Source organism: Notolabrus celidotus, chromosome 20 (assembly GCF_009762535.1).
Source record: "Notolabrus celidotus isolate fNotCel1 chromosome 20, fNotCel1.pri, whole genome shotgun sequence".
In the NCBI taxonomy this organism is placed as follows: domain Eukaryota; kingdom Metazoa; phylum Chordata; class Actinopteri; order Labriformes; family Labridae; genus Notolabrus; species Notolabrus celidotus.
Window position 1 is genome coordinate 18,292,740 of NC_048291.1, and position 21,414 is coordinate 18,314,153.

Genomic DNA, 21,414 nt, shown 5'->3' on the forward strand with positions numbered 1-21,414 from the left:
TCATCAGCCGCACATGGATGTGCGGGGATCCCAACAACTTGTTGCTATGCTGCTTCCAGACAATGTCTGCCATTTAACACAGGTGTAGTCAGGAAACTGTATGAAAACTGTGCACAACTCTAAATTGGATTAGAATCAGTCTCAATTCACATCGTGTATAACTGGCTTATTCTGAACATGGTCGCATGACATTTGGTAAGCATTGGTTGGATAACTCTATTTCAAAGTGTTATTTAGTGATTAGTAGATAAGAAAACATAATAAAGCTCACCCCAATGAGAGAATTCTTGGTGTTTCCAATTGTGGTCAGTGTGCTGAGGTTGAAGATAAGGATGAACTGAGCAGTTTCCGGGGGTAGGGTGAGAGGGGCAAAAGCAGGGTGCTCAATACTGGTGCAAATGCCATCAGATGCCAGGGCCCCATCAGTTGGTTTCAGGGTTGCCATCAGGCTGGATAAGGCACATGTCATCTCACCAAGTACCATTTTATAAGCTGCCTCCAGTGTTGGAATGTTTTTCAGGCTTAGTAGTGCTTGGTACACACCATGAACAGCTGACATCACCTGTTGAGTACAAGCCACACACACAGACACAGATAGACAGACAGACAGACACAGATAGACAGACAGACAGACAGACAGACAGACAGACAGACAGACAGACAGACAGACAGAGAGAGAGAGAAAGAGAGAGAGAGAGATAGCGAGAGAGAGAGAGAGAGAGAGAGAGAGAGAGAGAGAGAGAGAGAGAAAATTTTAATGTGGTTGGTTGATTACATTAGATTGGACACCCTGAGATACTACTTCAAAGGGTCACCTCAGACTTTTAGGTAAGTGCTCCACTTAAAAAGTCAGCTGGACCACCCTAACATTTAGTGAGGTCTTTGTTTTTATGAATACCCACACTATGTTAGGGTACAGAGAGGTATTTGCCAGGCACAGGGTTCTTGACAGACTGTGTTTTAACACTGAAATTGATTTTCATTGCATTGTACCAGAGTTGTTATAACACACTAGAAGCAATGATGTTTTTCATATAGTCACATTAAATTTAACAGTCTCATTAGTTATTTCTGGTTTGGGCCTTATCGGTCAATGCCACAGCATACTATAATTTTTTTTTGTTATTTTCCAAAATATAGTTGAAAGTCATTTAAGAAAAATAACATCTGTTAGAGCAGTCAAATAATGCACATAGTTCTCAAACACATCTATAACACATGGCCTGAATGATTACATACCTACTTCTTTTGTCATGCAGTGCATGTGCTATACAGAAAAATTGATGTCTAAACGTATGTCACCTTTTTATACTCACATACACACATTTGCACACACACATGCAAACACGCACACACACACCTCTTTCTCCCTATGGAAACGCAGCTTCAGTAGCTGGGATTCTGGTGCCAACAGTTTCTCAACAAAGGACATGGGGAGCTTTGTGTTGATCCGGTCAACAATCTGAAAGTAAAAGCAAAGTCACCAATTACTTCGACAAAATGATTTTAAAAAGCACACACTGGGCAGTAAAGCTGTTATGGTCCATCCACCAACCAACAAAGCACTTCTACACATAACAACCCAAGAAAAAACATTTTGAAAGGTGTAGGGAAAACTACAGTTAAAATTACAATATAAGGTTCATTACACTTAATGTGTTTAATGAGCAACTATAATAAGATTCTTTATGGCAGCTACAATGACACATGGCAGCAATAACAACTGAGATTTATACTAAACGTACTCAAACAGCATGTGTTATAGAACTCAAGTCAGTAAAAATGAAGGTACCAGAGTAACAAGGCTAAGCACTGCCAGACTGTAGTCGGCGCCGCAGGCCCTGCAGCAGTCCAGTTGGTCCAGGCCATAGTCCAGAACAGCCACCAGCAGCTGACCAGAGGGCTCAACACTAGCCAGCAACACACCAACACATTCATTCCCTGCTGTGAGAACCCCCTCAGAGAACTGAACCTGCTTTGCTGTGGTAACACAAGCCAGAACTCGGTTGAGAACCTGAAGAAACAGAGGTAACAGACATTAAGGGGATAGTGGATTGGATCTTCAATTGCCCTTGACTAACAATTGACTAAATTATTGTGTTTATGGAGTGAAAAAGTTAATCTACATGTTTCATGGAATGCTTTCTTAGCTGAACTTCTAGTGAAGTATTTGACTGAATAAGCCTAAGATATCTGTAAGGTGGAAGATCTATATATTTCTCTAACACAGACTGCTAAGCATCATCTATTTAATCTTTTATCATGTTAACACTGCTCAGCCCAGATAGGTGGGGCTCACATCAGTGACGTAGACCTCGGTTATGGGTGGTCCTCTGATGGGGTTGAATCGCTCTCCTATGCTGCGAACCACTGTGCTGAAAACCCTCAACAGAGCTGCCAGCTTGGGTAGGGATACAGATGGAGGGGGGATGTCTTCATCCAGCACCTCACCAGACCCAACATGGTTCAGATCCTGGAAAAGTGATAGACAGTTTGCTCTTATTTACAATACACACTTATAAGCTGTATGTGGAAGTATTTACTGTCATAACTCATCATTCCGAAATACAGAACATTGTTTAAAAAAATCCTTAAAAGACCCCTTAAAAAGCTTTCACCACAAATAAAGACTTCCTTCACCTCTGAATACAGCATATATCTTTTCTTTTTGCTATTCGAACAGTACATTTGATTTGATTTGAATAAATATTATCCAGTTTGTTACATATACAGCAGTGGCCAAAAAACACCTGCCAGATCTGAATATATTGACTTTTTTTGTCCCCAAAATATAATTTGATTTCATAATCTTCATGAAACATGCCGATGGTTGTTCTGAGCACAACAAATATCAGTTGAAGTGAGTCCTACTGTTTTTATGCACTTTTAACTTTAATATTTTGTATGTCAACCTTTTGCAGCAATTACAGCAGCACATCTCTCTGTCATAGTGTCAATATATGTCCTGAGAAGTTCAACACTAAAGTTATCCCATGCCTTCTGTAACTCAAGCCAAAAGCTTTTCCTTGAATGTACAATAGATCTGTCCGGTTTATTTTCCAACTAGCCCCACATTTTCTCAATGGGGTCCGGACTTTAAGGGGGCCAGTTCATCATTTTCAATGTTCCAGCAGATTCCTTCTGTTGCAGGTAGTTCTGGCAATGTTAGAAGAGTGTTTAGGGTTATTGTCCTCTTAGAAAATAAATCCAGGCCCAATAATACGACTCCCTGATGATACTCTGTGCCTCACCAGAATGCTGTGGTATACTTTCTTATCCATGATACCATCAATTTTCACTAAGTCACCTGTTTCTGAGGCGGAAATAGCATTTTGAGATGCTTCACTTGTGCGTCTTAAAGTTTTTTCTACCTCTCCCCTTTCAGTTCTAGTGTGAATTGGTGGCATCATGGCGGTCTAAAGTGTAGTCTATGGTTCTTGGACTGCATCTCAAGTCTTTGGCTATGCAGCCTTATGTTACCAATCACAATGAGCATGATAGGCCTTTTTCATTCAAAAGAATCACACAGCTGTGTCCTAAGACTCTTGCATCAGCTTGTTTTTGTAAGGAAAAAGACCTAAATCTACTGCTGATGGCTTTATTATGTGGTTTATAGAGCATAATGATGACTTTGTAGATATTTAATTCATTTTATGGGAATTTAATGGCCAATTCAACAAAACAACTGAAACCTCTTAAATTTGCCAAGTGTTCTTATACTTCTGGCCACCACTGTATAAATGTTTTTTTCATACACCTAAAAACACTGGTTCAAGACATTTGTTGATTCATAGTTGAAAGCAAATAGTCAAAGCATGATAAAGGAGAAATTCAATGACACCCTGACACAATTGGTTAAATCTATGAATTAACTTTACCTCTGCATATGCCTCCATATCCTCCAAGAACTGTCCCAGCAGGGTTGTGGAGAAAGTCAGATCTGCCACCCAGAACTGTTCCAAACTCTGTAACCATCCTAAAAACAAACAGGGAGAGCAGAGTGGCAGAAAGAAAAGCACTTGGCTGTTTTAATGTTTTTCTTATTTGTCTACACAGGCAGCATAGTTAAAGCATTATGTCAATGAAGCAGCAGTAGGATGTAGGTTAAGCTTTGTTCACCTATGTTATACAGTACTTTCAGCTTCTCAAAAGTTTTTTGTACAAAGTGGGGAGTGGGATAGATAGCTGTACTGCTAAATATAGAGAGGTAAAATAACTGTCATAGATGCATGACAAAGACAACTGAAAAACATGACTTAAATGTCTCCCCTGTAGAGAAGCCTTTAAATACAAATATATGGTAAATTCAAACCATTAACTTAGCAACAGGCAGGCTGGAAAGTAGATGTTAACCACAGGTTCACCAAAATGCATGACAGTTGAGATGTAGTAAACACAAAGTCAATTATTTTGTTATCAGCAGAAAGTGATAGAAAAGCTTGCAATGTTATCAAAACGTGATTTTAAGGCCTTCAAAAATAAAGGCTAATAAGACAGAAATAATTATCCAACCAACCTGAAACTTGCTGAGTGACTGAATGCTTCTGTGTGTGGTCAATGTGCCATCCCACCAAGATGTCAACTGTGTCCTGTGTAAAAACATGAAACTTCTGAGGATCAATTCTGTGTATCTCAAACATACGTTACATTACCAATCAGCAAAGGCAAGACGAAGAAACTGTGGCCTTTGAATGTTCCTTTTTCTTTACTTGTACAGTTGTCTTTCATAGCATTCGTTTCATGCCTCACATTGGCGTAACGCCATTAATGACTCCCATTACTGCCAGCCAGGATTAGCTGAAGTTAAAAAAGGGGTCTACATTACACCACCAGTTAACACAAAAAAAACTATTCTCGCTACCAGCAGATCTTTCTAACCCATGCTCTGAAAACATACTGGCCTTTTGAGACATGGCTAAACTGTCCTCCGTGGGAAAATGTTGTGTTCTGTTTCTGGTCTGGAGAACTTATTCTCAAACTATAGGTGCTTTAAGACCAGAAGATCCAGGAACTGTTAGTTCTTGGAACTACTCTTCCAGGAACTAAATGGTTCCTGTGGCCCATTGTTGTCTGCTTTTCCAATAAGGCCTCAAAATCTGATGAAATTATGCATATCAGGCCAGTGGCGTATGGAGGGAAAAAAAGAATTGCACTACGTCGCCAGACCAGCAGAGGGCACTAAGACAAAGTAGAAGGTCATTCAACAAAGATGACACCATAGAAGTAGACAGACAGGTAGGCATTGTTTTGTACGACACCACAGTTAGCCTGTTTGAATGGAGGAGATTCAACTTGTGTTGTTTTTGATCGTGCTTTATTGCATTGCAAATTATTCATTGAATAAAAACATGGGACGAGACAATCGTGAGTAGCAAAGCCGTTTCAACAAGGCTTTAAAGTAGATTTTAGTTGAGCATTTCACAATTACCTAAGGTTTCCACCCACTCTTGCCCATGATCAGCATAAGTCCCTCTAAATAGATAAGTCACTGTTAAAACACTCACCCTGAAGTTTGTGCTGAACACATGTGGATAGCAGCGAGCCACCTGAAGAATGCATTTAACACTTTGACAAAGCAGCTCTGGGGTGTCCACATTCTCCAGGATGGACTGCAGGTTGCTCATCACCAGCTGAAACACACAAAACAAGTTGTACAGAAAACCATCCATGCCATAATGCTGTCCCCAAATAGTCCCACAAACTGTTGGTTGATGCAAAGAGTATTGTCTGTTCATTACATTCAGTTCCCATACTGGTAAATGGTATATGGCAAACAGACTTCTACTTATATAGCGCCTTTCTAGTCTTCCTGACCACTCACAGCGCTTTTACACTTCTTGTCACATTCACCTATTCACACATCAATCACACACTGATGGCAGAGGCTGCTATTGTAAGGGACCATCAGTATTAACTAATATCATTCATACACATACACACACACCACGAGTAATTTGGGGTTCAGTGTCTTGCTCAAGGACACTTCAGCATGTGACTGCAGGAGCTGGGATCAAACCGGCAACCTTCCAATTGAAAACGGCCAACTCTACCACTGAGCCACAGCTGCCCATATTGACATGTTAAATAGCCATACTTTTGGAGAAATAGATTTGTATGTTTTCTGCAAGCTGCCTTTGGTTTGGGCAAAAATAGACCTGGAAAGTAATGTGTGAATGGTCACAGACAACATTATTAGCATACAATCTATCTGCCCTATCTTTCACTATCTTTCACTATCTTTCACTATCTTTCACTATCTTTCACAAACAGCCTAGTTCAATTGTCACTGCTAGTTTCTGATTGCTGCAGTGGTGGCTCACATGCCCAGTGCCCACATTGTGTGTGCAGTAATTGGGCTCCATTTGAAATCTGATTAGCCATTACAAGTACCACCCACAAATTTGAAACTATGATTGGCTAGTTGCCATTGTCAGAGGCAGTACTTGTGTTAAAATGAAATACAGTATGTTGACTGTGTTACAACATAAATGCTATTCATTGATATGTGTGCATACGTACTTCTTACCACCCTTCATAAGTCAGTGCCCCTGTTGGGTAACCTAGTCAAAAAAATCTGGATATACCCTTGCATGTAAAACTAGCATGTACGTTGTTGTAAGTACATCATGTTACTTAACTTAGTAACTAGTCAAATATATATGTCCATCTTTCCTACATTGTACTTAACTGCAGTGACTGCCACTGCTTCTAGTGTGTCACTTTTTAATTTCATAGCTGTAATGTATTTCCCAGAGAAAAAAAAAGTAGGAAGAAGTATTGAACATTCCTACATGGTCTTACAGTGTCTACATCAATATTGGGATATATCTGAAATCATTGAGTATCAGCCTCGCTGTCAACAGAAGCTTTACAATATTCGACTGACAAATACAGCAATGGCTATAGAATTTATTATTTCAGCTCAGTTTTTGGATCTGAATAGTTGATCAGTGTGCTGCAGGTAGTAACATGTAAGTGTTGTCATTAATCACAGCCTCAACTGTGATTGATCAGATTTCAATTCTTAAATCAACTGACAGCACTAGTTTTTAAACAATTGCTTTAACACACATCAGTGTGGAAATTAGTCTATATAAAAAGGAAAAAAATGTTAGAGGTTAGGATATGCAAAAAGTCCACAAATATATTGTTTTTTTAAGTTCCGAATGCCTACTCTACACTGCCGACTATAACCAGGGCAATGATGATGTCGATAGACATAACGCATGCTTGTTATTTTTAGATGATGCTGAACGTATTTGTTATGTCTCATGAAACAGCTTGGAGGTATTATTTATTTCACTTCTATTTCAGTCATTTTACCCAGCTGTAGCAAGTATACGCTTATCCCTCCTGTACAAGCAGCTCATTTGTGTGGTCTTTCAGGAATACTGGTGCTATTAATCTTGTAATAGTTCAATAGAGTCAGTAGGCTGGAGGATTGCAAAGCAAGCAATCTCACAATATTTTGTGCATGTCCTAAAAGAAACTGAAACCTCTATATGTGGTTACCTGCATGACATGAGAGAAAGCCTTCCTTTCCCCAGCAGCCTCCAAAGCGCGATGTGCTGCAACTAGGTACAACAGCTTCACCTCATCACGGCTGCATGTGGTGAACTTCAGAAAGAGCCACTTGAAGATGCGCTCAGCCTCGTAGCTGAGCACTGTGCAGAGAATACCCAGGCAGGCTGCAGCGTCCTGACGCAACTCCCAGAGCAGCTTACTGCTACACACGTCAAAACATTAGCAAGAAGAACAGGTTAAGAGACCACTTGGGCAAAAACAGGGATAACTGGTGAAAATATATCTTGATTTTGTAATTTTCTTTTATCTATATTCTGGACAATTGTTTCAGATTGATTTCATATTTCTCAAATGAACTGAGAAAAAATCTCTGAGTATGTCAAGAATGCAGCACAAGACCATAGGCAAATAAACCTATGACACACAGCTTACTCTTACCTCTCATTCAAAATGTCATTCAAGGTGCTGAGGATGTTGTCCATCTGCTTGACCAGTGTCTGAACAAGAGAAATAACATAGTATTAAGACAGTGATGTGTTTGGCAGTACTTTGATTTGAACACATTTAACTTTGAGACTAACCTATTCATGATACTTGAGAAAAAACTTTCATCTGATCAAGTCTAAATGAATTCACATCCATCTGAGTGCACATAGAAGGGATAAGGCATCTTAACATACAGTCCCTCAATTACATTTTTAAGTTGATTTTTCCTGACCCTTTATGCCTTTATTAAAATGATAGGATAGTTTATAGATAGAGAAAGAAACAGAGAGAGGTGAGTGAGGGTGACCTGTTTTGAGGACTGTAGTCATAGAACCTTCACAAAACACATTCCATTTTCAAACAATGTGATATAATGTTTGATTATAAAAAATATGTAGCAAAACGGTTTGCATCTCATCTTTCTAGGTGGCCAAACAAACAAAATCACAACTGTGCAGACTTAATCCAAGTTTTTCCATAAACCAACAGCTCCCCATAGTGACTATCCATGTTCTGGAAGTTTTAGAAAAGCTGCCACAAATGTAAGTTCAAGTTCTGAACTATTCCATAAATCATGATCTTATCTCAGGTAAGAGTAGTAGTTTACAGCAAGTAGGTACATAGACATGTTGTTCACAGTTTTTTCTGTGTGTTACTATCTGTTACTACCTCTGCAACTCACCACTGCACTTTATCATATTATTTTAGCCTGTACATATTAGTCAAGCTATTTGTTGTTTCTTTGTATTTATAGCTAAGGTTATTGTTATTATATTTTCATTTTATTTTTTATTGTAGTTCTTATTCTTATTCCTATTCTTATGCCTTGTACAAAGAGAGCACAGTTTACCAAAGTCAAATTCCTTGTGTGTTCAAGCATACTTGGCGAATAAAGCTGATTCTGTTGTATTTAGAACAGTTCATCATGATCAACATATGTTTAATGGTGAACTGAAGGTATTTAATGATAATGATGTGACTGTGATTTTACAGCATTATTTTACATGTGTTTGGTATTGAAATCATTCATTATTTATTAAGTATTCAATTACATAATTATAGTGAGTGAGTCCTAGATCTGACTGGTTTACCAGCCAAATACAAGTTGGATTTGAATTTGGATAATTTATCAGTAATCACAGTGGTTTCTTCTTTGTAAGGCTGTGAACTGGGGAACAGCTACTCCCACCCTGATCATGCCCCCACTGTGATTTGCTTTGTACAGAGATCCCTCTTGACTAGACAACTGTTGTTGTAGCAAAATAGCAACAGTGGCAGGTTGTAACGCAAAGTCTGCGTCTACAGAACTGCGTTGATGTTTGGATGCATGTTTGATTTAGATGTAAAACAGAACACAAGAGAAGAAGTTAATATAAGTCATGTTTTGTTTCAGTTCTGCAAAGCTATATTACATTTTTTTAACATTAAAACAAACCTACTCCACCACTTTAGCCGACACCATGCTGGGGTTACAACCTGTGGCTAAAGCTATACCTGTGGAACACAAACAAATCTAGCAGCAAAGCTCATGTGTCTGCAAACTGTAGTCAAGCTCTGTGCATGCACAGAAGATAAAAGAGTCTGTAGCAATCTTCATCTGTAAGGACCTTTGTCCTTACAATGTTTTCAAGAACAGGAGTTTTAAGAAGATGGCACAAACACTGAAACTATCATATGTCATACCAACACAAAAGTAAATTACAGATGTTCCAAAACTATACATGTAGACAAAAGGAAGCAGTCGTCATGTAATTTAAGTCAGCAGAAAGAGTGACCTGCAAAGGTTGGACCCACTGAGCAATGGACCCCTTTGTAACTGTCTACTTATGAGCATATTGTACTTTACTGTTTTATCCTATGTTTATTAAAGAATAATTCAATGTTAAAAAGCATTTTCGAGTCAGTTTTCTTCTAGACCATTACAAATAATGCACAGCTGTGGCATATTTGACTCCCAGCTCCCGCAGTGACATGCTGAAGCCTTGGGCAAGACACTGATACTCAACAGCACCTCTAACTTCTGCTGGAAGGAATTAATGCATTGTTCTAGAGATCACTAACATGTACCCCAAGTGTGGCATTTAAATAGGGGGACACAATGAAGGGGGTTTAGGGGAGGCAAACAGAAACATATTCTTACCAATTTGCTCTCCCCATGGCTGATGAATTCTTTGAGCTGTTTGAGTGTGGCGAGCCTTCGGTCACGATCATCTTCTCTGGAGACCCGACGCAGGAGGTTGGCCAGCCGAGACTCCTCTGAGTGAGCCATTCCTCTGTCTGTTACAACATCATTGCACATCAGTAACAAGACATCAGTTGCCTTACTCTACTAATTTCATTTTAATGGCACATGCTGCAATGTGCACGTTTAAACACGTGTGTTCAGTGCTACATCAACCTTGCAGTGAGGAAATACAGTAAGTTGAGCTTCAATCAAAAAAAAACCAAACGAACTTGTTTGGTATATGAGGTTGAACATTAGACAAGATAGTAGGGGTGTAAAAGAATATGTATTCATACCGAACCGTTTTGGTATGGCCCTTTCAGTTCGGTGCAGACCTAAAGGTAATGAAAATCAAAGTTCCCCACACTGAATGAAAACAGGAACGCACCACACGCACAGCGCATGTCAGGCAGGCTACTGAAACATTGGTTTCAGTGCAGTGACTTTCTCACAAAATCACCTCAAAACAAATTGAGTTTGCACTGCCTGTGATCAGTTTTGTGCTGTGAACTCAAACAGTGGTTACCTATGAATATCGATGCATGTGTTAGTAAGGAGTGGTGTGCGTGTGCGAGTCGGCTGTATGGAGCAGAAAATGCACCCAGTGCTGAGTAGATTGGAGAAAAACACATATCAAGAAAACAAAAGTAAAAGGAGCCTTCAGACAATAGATCCATCATAAATTCCCAAAAACCTGATTTCAGCAGAGTAGCTTGACGTTCAAAGTAGTGAAAAGTGGTGCGTAGCGTTCCTGTGTTTGCGTTTCAGTGTGTCTGCCTGACCTAACAGAGCAACAACATACAGCGAAGCAGCAGGACAGCTTAAAATGCTGTAAAAATTTAGCATATTTTTTTATCAATAACGTGACTATTTTGGTACAGATATTAAACTGTTATGTTGCAAATAGATCTCTGACATCTCTGAAATCTGGTCGCATTTGGTGCTTGGAGGGGGTTCTGCATGATTTTTTGTTTTAATCTTATATTGTTTAATAAAAAAACTTTTTAAAATTATATTTCAATTAAAATGTAAAAAGAAAAGAAGAACAAAAATAAATCTGAGCAGGCCTGCAAGACTGAACAGTCTATGCTGCACTTAAGACAGTGTGTAAAATGTATTTTAGTTCCTAAAAAAAGGATAATATAATTTATTTGTTGCCCCCCCTAGTCTAGCATTAAAAAAAAAAAATTCTGTGATAAATTACATGGCCTTCTTTTGGTCAGCACTATTATTCCCAAAGTATTAGACTGTATTTATATATATTATTTAAAGGTCCCATATGATGAATGTGGCTTCCCTAACCCTGACAGAGGGTACCACGCTAAGCGGTCCCACACAGATGATTACCAATACGATAAGCTAACTCAGAGTTTCCATCAGTGTATTTACATGAAGGGGGCTGGGAAAGCTACATATGACCAAACGTACACATGAACAAGTCTGTCGTCAGCAGATCATTTCCTTTTACAAACTCAGAGCAAACTATATCCGAAAAATATCAAGAAAAACACATACAGTTTCCAGACTAATTAGCCAATGTACAAATTAAGACTTATATCACCTTCAAATCATTATTAAGCAATACATCTAACTCTGATACCTCTCATTTATTCCCTTTTTTTTTCCCTCTTGTCTGCATATATATTTCTGGTTTGTGTCATGTTTGTCACAAACTGTCAAATATTAATGCAATTTATTCTTGCAGCAAAAGAAAAGAAAGAATTTTTTTTTTCTTTTAAGCTTGTGACTGTGTGCATGCGACCATCACCATCCCTCTTAGAACTCTGGCCTATCTTTTATTGACAGCTAATATCATGTTCTGTAAAAGAGGGCGTGCACACCTAGGTGGACCAAAAAAAAAAAAGAAAAGAAAGTAAAAGAAAGATTACACAAATATATACAAAGGGACAGGGAAAGAGAAGGAGAGAGAGACCTAAGACACTTAGATGGAGAGGGACCATCTCACCATGACGCCAAAAAATCCGTGCGGTGATACTAATGATTAAGCAACCCTTAGTGTCCACAATCATCTCTCATTTATTCCTTGACACAGATTTGTTTTCCTCCAATTAATTCTTGTGGCATGCATGGCAGTTTTATAGCAGTTTTTATTGTATTTCTTCAGCTGCAGCTCTGAAGATATTGAAAGGGGCAGTATGGAGACATTAAACATGATCATGAAAACATAATTCAAAGTGATAAGTACATGTTATTTTACATCAATAAGTAAAAAAAACTTGTAGGTTCTGATGTTAGCCTATTTTAGTTCCTGTGAAGTTATGATGTGGCATGTTGTTGTAAGAGTCGCTGCCGTAGATCGCTTGCCACTGTATCTAGCTAAATACTGCAAGATAAGAGGGGACTTGATCGTATACTTTCTTGATGTTGGGTCTTTGTTAATAATTTAACATAGAGTAGGGTCTAACCTTGCCATGTTTGTAAAAGCGTCTTGAGATAACGTTTGGTGTGATTTAGCTCTATGCAAATAAAGATTGATTGATTGAATGAATGAATATATTTGAAAAGCAGAGTCAATAACTTTCATTCATATTTTTGACATGTAAAATCATGAATCGTCAAAGTTTTCTGCCAGTCTCTCTTCCTCCTCTCCTCGCAATCAGCCCAAAGAGCTAAATAATCAGGCAAATTAATTGGTCAGTAGGCAGAGTTTTACAGTGATAACTGCCAATCCTTTCTTTACTTTTTTGGAGCACTTGCCATGTTTTGTTTTGTTCTTTTTTTCCCACCTCTGCATCTGTCTTCAAAACATTGCTTGAAAGACTAGTAGGTCAAGTTGTAAACAGCTAGAAATACCATTATATGTGAGCTTTAAATGCTGGTTGTTTTTGAATGTGTATAATGGATTTTGTGGCTGATTACCCTGCAATTTCTTCATGTCCTTTGAAGTTAAAGCACGGTTTCCATGCTGAAAAGGAGTCAAATCCGTTCTCACGTCATTGGGCCTCAACTCTTGCCCCATCGACTTCCAACCAAGTGTATTATCACAGACACCTTGAGCAGCTTCATATCCACCTATGGGACACAAAGCATGTTTGCAGAAGCCACATTACTTGCATAGAAATTTTAGAGAGACATAACATTTTCAATAGCACAAGAAATGAGAAACCTGGTTAAACTGTGTGTTGAGTAGAAAAAACGTTAATCCAAGTCACAAAACAACTTTAACACTTTTTCACAGGGAAGGATGAATGTTAAACCTCTGCATCTACCAAAACATCACTTTCACCACCCATTCAGACTGCTTCACAAAGCATATGTAAAAATACATGTACTAGTAGTTTTAAATGCCTGATTTCATGTCTGAAAAACAATAAAACCACTGTTACACCTGCAATCCACAACATCAATCATATCATAATAATAGTAGTTATGGTTTGGTGACAAAAACTCAAAATAAAACTGAAAAGCCTTCAATAAGACCTGTTACTAGTAAAACTTAAAAAAATAAGTGATCCTAAGAGCTTATAAAGACCTCACCCTCTTCCTGGTGTGTATCTCCAGCAGCATAAGCATCGCTGGGCACCACTGGCTGGTCAGGGCAGCTGGAGGGTAACACGTCATACAACAATGCTGAACCAAGCTCTCTGGACTTCACTTCGTCTTGGCTGGATGACAGACTGTCAAATCTGGATAAATGGACAGATACATAAATATATCAATCTTATGAGGAAGATAATTGCACAATTTCACAATATATAATTTCATTTGGAACTTAGGTTATCATCTTACTTCTTATAATACAGAGTGGTATCAGAAATTGTTTAGAATCTCCTGATTCAATCAACTCCTGATTCTTAAAAATGTAATTAAGATTGCATATTAATTCATAATTAAGGCTTTTATCTGAGTAATTATTACTTAAAAACGTAGAAGGCTTAATTCTTCTCTATCAAGTAAAGATAAACAATGTGTGGCCTGGCCTCATATTACAATTCAGCTATCAAGGTGATGTTTTAAGTTTGAGGCATGTGTCAATGTGAACCCACTGGCTGAAGGTGTTGTGCCAGGCAGAGACACACAGTCAGGGGCTGCAACCGTGCGCCAATTCTACGCAATGGCTTTTCTTCTGGGGAGGCAATGCACAACAGCATACACCACCAATGGTGTGGACACTAACAGGTTGGGAATTTTTATTATGGCACATTACCCCACTTTTGGATACAAAGCTGACTGACTGAGAGTAAGTCAATGCAGATAGATTTCCCAGACTGGCAATGCTGGCACAACAGTATCTCTGCATACAAGCAACATTAGGTCCTTCTGAGCAGGTGTTTTCGGTCCTCGAACTGATTGTGGCGAGGTTGTACTCCTGAGTGACACCCAACCATGTTTTCTCAATGAGAGAAAGTAAGCAGAAAATTACATTTCTTTATGTTCTGTGGCAACACTAGCATTAGTTACAAGTATTGTTTTGCTGTGGCAATATGATTTAGGGGGAAAAAAAAAACATTTCAAATTGTGATTGTCATAGGAATTTTGTTTTTGATAACTGATCATCAATATTTCCAACTATTCAGGAAAATAGTTTGCAGCCTTCGGCCAAATTCCACAAGATCCGTGCCCTGTCCGTCTCAGATCCGTCACGGCACTGGATCTGATAGGTTTCTGTTCTAGTCAATGTGTTAACTTCCACTGGATCCGCTCCGTTGCGTTCCAGCTGCGTCTCCGATCCGGCAGGTTGGAACCGTCCGGATCAGATAAGCAAGACGCCGGATCCTGGAGCACGACATAGGTCTCAACAGAAAAGATCGAGAGGGACAGCAAGTCAGGCACCAAAACAAAATTAAAACATCCGGTTAATTTTCAGAACAACACATATTGTTTTTTTTTCACTTAACGACAACAAACAGTTCAAATGAGCAAAGCTGGGCTTGGAGTTATCAGTTCAGAGGTTTTCAGAGGCTAATAAAGACAACTTGGATGAGGAGAGGAGTGGGATATTCATTGATGAGTAATTATCATGGGAAAACCTCAGTTGCGTGACTCCAGCTGTCCAGCGGTCCGGGTCCGTGCTGGAAACGCAACTGTTGACGGATAAGAGAGCACAGAGCCGGACCACAACAGATCAGAGACAGACTGGGCACGGATCTAGTGGAAGTCCCGGGTACAAAAAACATAACTTCGATCATGCAAAGCTTGCATAACTATTGACAACTATGGAGGCTTAGTGGGGCCTAACTCTGTGCGTGTGCGTGTGCGTGCGCGTGTGTGTTCACTGTAGCCAAGGCATCATAACATCTTCACCCACACATCATCAAAGTTCAATTCAGCCCACTGATGTGTCGTATCCAATGTGGCCAATAGGTAACTTTAGTTCCTCTAACCAAAATTGTTTAGGTCACTTATTTCCCATCATTCCTAAATAAGTAATGATAGGAAATAAGTGACCTTGAAACTACCAAGACTGATCGGTCCACTGGGCAGGCATTGTATTTCCTGCATTTACAGCACTTCCAGAATCTGGAAGAGCTACTTCCAGCCGAGCGAGCTGCACCCCATGTCTGAAACAGCAGAGCTTGTAAAACAGATTACGAGTTTTACAACAATGCTAGCTGTATTAAGCTCAACTCTCTTATCTCATGTGCAACTATTATTTCGACAAATACAAGTATTGGATCGGGACTCGGTATCGGCAAATATTCAATATTAAAAAAATCTAATTGGAGTCGGGGGCTAAAAAAGCTGATCTGGACATAATAATTACTGTATGATCAACGGCAACATGCATCAGTTCAAAATTAACGTAATATGCTAGGAATCACTGTGAAACGCAAGCAGAAAACGTAATGTGACTGGAAACAGGCGACCCAACTATCATAGAGACCACACAACCCATAAGCGTTTCGGCAGAGTTTTGCAGAGCAATGCACAAGTAGAAGTTTTTCCTTGCTGCTGTAAACTAGCAAAGTCACCAGGTCAATTTATGATTCCTCTAACCCCGAAAGTCCACAGGATGCGTGTGCGCCGCACGCTACGGCTGCGACACGGCTTTGCTCCGTCGGAGGGCTTGCGCCCTGGTCCACGGGACGCGTGTTGGGAGCGTAGCGCCAGCTCAGAGCAGGCAGGATCAGCTGAGTCCAGCATAGAAAGAACTACATACAAACAACAGGTTACAGATCCTTTCTGTGGTTAAATTTCTGCTCATTTGGAGAGTATTCCATTACTTTTTTTGCTTTAATCATCACTGAGTATGCTGCATAACTGTAAAGTTTCGTTTTTGCAGGTTTAGATGAGTTTAATAATAATAATTCAGCTCTATTTTGTTGTCCTGTTACCTTCTGACACAGTTACCATCTTAAAGTCCTGTTGTAGTCGACATGGATCACATATGTGGCTGTTTGTGGCTTACATCCATAATCGATGAGTATTTCTGATCTAAACGATCTTTAAACGGTTGGGAGTCCGTATATGATGTTTCTTTTGAAATTGGCGGATGTTACATGCGACGCTCATGCCTGATTTCCTGTCCAGTTTGTTTTTGTCTGTGCATATGATGCTTGCTGGGTGCGGGCTCCGTCGAAAATAGACTTGAAGCGTATCTCTTGCGGAGCAGCGCGGGGGCACGCTCCAGAGACGGAGCTGAGACGCACAAATTGTATTTAGTCTGCTTTTAATTGCTATTAAAGCTGGTCTGTGTGCAGTGACTCATTCTGTACCAGCACAATGGGCAGGTTAGAAATCAGGCAAAAGAAAATTAACCACTTTGTGAGTTCATGGTTGTTTGTTGTTTCTATACCACAGCAACAGGTATGAATATCATAGCATTGTTACTAATATCCTATTGAAGTTCAAAATTCCGGTATTGTGATAACCCTATGACACCACCATACTATGTACAAGCAAAATTGCCAATCAATTAGTGCATTTCCGCCTAGGGGTCCGTTTTGATTCAGTAAATCCTGATCTTGATTGCATTTTTCACAGTGTGCTGGCTGTATGACGTCCCTGGAACAGCTTGATTTTTGTTTATTTAATTTTGGTGTATATTAACTAGTGCAAAACCAACAAATGTAATTTTGTCACTGGCCGAGGCGGATGCAGACAATCAGAGAGCAGGTCGATCAATGGCCCATACCTAATGCCGATATAATGTTGTTTTTTTCGTATTTACTAAAAAATAACATTATAATAACATCCATTATCCTATGCACATTACAAACAAATATACATTTCATCTGAGCCAGCAACATGTGTTCAATGGATTTTAAGTACTTCATGGAATAAAAAAACCACAATGGATTATGCTATAGATTTCAGAACACGACTGATACTTATTTTAGAAGAAATATTAAATTGCATTATTCAATACTTCAGAATGTTCAGGTTAACAGATTATTGTCATTGTCATTTAGAAAAGATTATGGTGACTAAGGAAAGCTCTAAAATTCCTCGACAGAGGTGTTTGCAGACTTTTATAACTTCATTTTATATAAATCGGCCTTGTGAGCGCAGACATATGACAATGCCTATTATTTCATACAGTCATTAAACAGCCTGATTAATCAGTTGTCTGTCTCTGATGCCAACAGATCAAACTGTTCACTCTGCTATTGTATGCACAGAATCTCACCTGCCGAAAATATAGAAAATAGTAGGCAATTTATTTTGCAAGCATGCAGATCTCGACCAACAGAAGCACGGAATGTATACACTGCAGTCTTTATTGACTTTAGATCAGCTACATTTATGTTAAAAGCATGAAAATAATATAGTATGAAAGCACTTCCTGAATTAGTCTTTTATTTCTGTAGTGAGATTTCCCTCATTTTCACACAATGCATTCTGCAGTTGTGCCCCGGACTGTTATTTGGTAGAAGAAGTACCCTGCAATTTATTCAAGCCTACTATCAACATTTGTTGTGGAAAGAAGTCATGATATATGTTGGCTGCAGGTCAGCTATGTTAAATAGCCTATTTATCATGAGGTTACAGGAAATATTTATTCAAGTATAATCTACCTTTCCATTTACACACATCTCTGTGCCCCTCTTCCCAGCTCAGCTGATGTTTGTGTAAAGCACGTGTTCTTGTACATTTGTCTTTAACAAGATTGTTCCCAGACAAAACTGTCTAGAACTGATATATAAGATTTTGGCACAGGGCAAGAATCGTTGAGGTTCAGGTCCACTATACGGCTGCACTGCTTTGAGCATAAGTGGTTCAAATAATACAGCAGCAAGAAATCAGATTTACAAAGGAAGTAGTACAACAGTGAACCTGGGTCTTCCTGCGAGTCTGTTGCCCACCGCCCAGTTACAAGGACTACTTCACACCTGTTACATGTGCTCTGAATTTAAGTCGGTTGACATATGTCCTGTTTTAGGGGTCCTAACTTAGTGTTGAGGACTGCTTTTGTGACTTTTACGGTCATTCACTGTCAGCTCTAAAAGTTATGATATAAACAAGCAGTACGACAAATTAATCGCTCTAAATACATACATACTTCATTCATTCAATCAACCAATCAATCAATATATCTATCAGGAAGTTCTTTGTCAATGGCAGTTGATAAACTTATAGTCGGTGGCGTCTTTCCCGTGCTAGTTGGCTATCGTTAGCCAGCGCCAACAGTATCGTGGTCATGCTAATGTTCAGAATTTGTCATTTTGAGATCAACGCCCATTTAAACCACACACGTTTATTGTCGGCTCTCACTGCCATGGTTTTCACTGATGTGGAATGGTTTCTCTTGCTGACATTTAGTCATTGGCGTGTACGACGCAGTAATCATGCAACGTAAAGCTTGTCTGTGCTCTTCCAACAAATCGAGCTAAAGTTAGCGCCGGGGTTCACCAGTCAGTCAGGCGGGCTTGTGGGCAGCAAACCCCTTAGCCAATATGCCTGAGCTTTATGTGTAGCTCGAAAGCTTCGAAAAACACCATGTTTTAGAGGATAATAACACATCCTGATAACGTGAACAATGTAACAGTCAGGATGCACTTAGCACTGCACACAAAACATTTAAAGCAGCACATCATAGGCCCAAAGAATCCCCGATTACTATCAACCACCCGTCTCCAGAAACAGAACACTAACCTGGACTGCCAGTCATTCCAGGGTGGCTGCAGTTTGTGGGCGCCGCTGAGCCGAGACCCCGAGGCTTTACGGCTCATTACCTTTTAGAAAGCTGCATGACCCACTGGCAGCGGTACCAGTATCTCTCCTCCTATGTTTCTTTTCACCGTAATGCGTTTTGAAGGCTAACAAATCGGCTAGCAACTGGAAATTCCTCGTAGAGCTAGCTTACAGTAGAGCTGCTTCTTCTTCTTGAGAGTTTTTGCTGTAGTCGGGATCCTTTGACATTTCTTTGCTGCCACCCTCTGGATAGACTTAACTCCTGCTGTTACTGCTTCGATTTTTCCTCCTTAGAATCTTTTAATCTTCGCCCTATTCATCTTCTTTTAACCTTTTTTTTTTTTTTGCCTAGTGGTATCCTCAAGTAGATAAGTAGTTAAATTTGATGTTGTTGGACTAAATGTTATGTTGGCCTATTTGTGTTAACTGTGTAGCCCAGTGGTGTCCAAACTTTTTTCAAAGAGGGCCACATTTGATGTTGTCAGAATACCTCAGGGCCAGTGGCTCCTACTGAGACTTAGTATTCATAGAAGTTATATATGAAATATCTTTTTAATAACAATTATTTTACATTTTTGTTCTCAATAAATCAGTAACTAGGTAGTCCTCAGTTCTCCACAAGCCACGTAAACATTAGAAAACTTTATCTTCTTCTGGAGGAAAATGTTTTTCATTAGGGTCGGACAATGTGGGAAAAATAGTTTCTCATTATTTTTCTAAGACAGGATCACGATCTGGCTTTCATCACACTTCTTTTCATGTTGTTTTTAAGACTGGTTTGACCAGCAGACAACATTCTTTGAACAAAATAATTATTTTCCTACATTCTGAAGTTTTTTCTGCACCAAATTTGGCCTTTTCTGCACAATTTCGTAATTTTGATCTTGTCTTGTATCCTCTTTTGTGTCTTCTGAACTTTTAGTGTTTATAAAGAACATTTTCACGTCATGATAAAAACATTAATTTGAAAACCTGTCAACCTTAAAAGTTCTTGTGTTTCTTCTTTATTGCCGTCTTGCAGAATTCCCAGAGCTTTGGCTTTAGACAAGAAGTCCATATGAAGCTTTTTGAGACGTTTCTGGTTGACTTTAGTTTTGTTTGTGCGCTTGAAAGAAACTGCAAATGTACAGATGATTCAGAATGTGATTCATATCTGTGCTATAATTAGCATGTTGTAAGATGCAAGCTTAGGGCAGAAAACTCATCACATTTTCTATTTTCAAGGATTTATTTCAAGGTTAGCTACTATTTTTTTTTATAGTTTTTACTATAATGGGTAAAATGTTCTATTTTAGACAACTTTTTAAAAAAATTCTGGAAGACATCTCACGACCCCCCATTTGTGTCTCCGACCCCCACTTTGGGAACCCCTGCTCTAAGAAACGGATGACTAGTTGGTGAGCATATTTTTTTGTTTTATTTAGATTAAGTCTCTAGCCCCAAGATAATTCTGGCGGGCCATTCATTAAATTAAATGAATTACCATTAGGCGACTGTTGAATATCATCACTTTATCCCTCGTTTTGGGAACATATTCCTGATATGGAGGTGTCTCCTATAATCGCAGCCGTTCTTTAATCCTGAGCTGTCAGATCAGGTGGTCCTTGTCCTCCTCCAGTTTCCTTCCTCCTTTCCCGTTCTGCTCGTCTTTTATTTTAAGTTTTTTGCGTCCACTTTAATGTGGTGAAAAAAAAATTGGCTGGTACACACGTGTCATGAATCCGGCGGTGATTTTGCGTAAGCACTTATTTTATGCGCAGAGTAAGAACATTTCTACGCATTTATTAATGAATGAGGCCCATTGTCCTGGCTTTAAGTACCTCACACAGCCTCACTTTTGCAGTAGTGTGACACCAGTGTACCCAGCAGTGTGAACTCCTTTCAAAAGGGGGGTGGCACCCAGTGCCATACTCAAGTGGCTTATGGGGCAGGGGTGGAAAAGAAGGGACCTCCATATCCCTCTGCCTTAAATATATTGAGAAAAAAACTCTTGTTATCTGTGCATCAAACACATTGAGGCAGAGAACTCACTAACTTCCCAAATGCTTACTTTGGTTGAAAAATTAATGCGGGAGAAGGGAGGA

General features: G+C 39.3%; 1 protein-coding gene across 1 annotated transcript in view; it reads right to left on the reverse strand.

Moving 5' to 3' along the window:
- The window catches only part of smg1 (SMG1 nonsense mediated mRNA decay associated PI3K related kinase), a 77,102-nt gene extending 57,564 nt beyond the window's left edge, over positions 1-19,538 (reverse strand). Inside the window, 13 exon segments of the mRNA XM_034711469.1 lie at positions 272-562; positions 1,361-1,462; positions 1,793-2,014; positions 2,300-2,473; positions 3,879-3,976; positions 4,517-4,589; positions 5,505-5,630; positions 7,513-7,726; positions 7,963-8,021; positions 10,151-10,287; positions 13,115-13,267; positions 13,733-13,881; positions 19,292-19,538. Coding sequence (XP_034567360.1) covers positions 272-562; positions 1,361-1,462; positions 1,793-2,014; positions 2,300-2,473; positions 3,879-3,976; positions 4,517-4,589; positions 5,505-5,630; positions 7,513-7,726; positions 7,963-8,021; positions 10,151-10,287; positions 13,115-13,267; positions 13,733-13,881; positions 19,292-19,368 — 1,875 coding nt within the window. The 5' untranslated portion in view covers positions 19,369-19,538.
- Between the last annotated feature and the right edge of the window lie 1,876 nt (positions 19,539-21,414).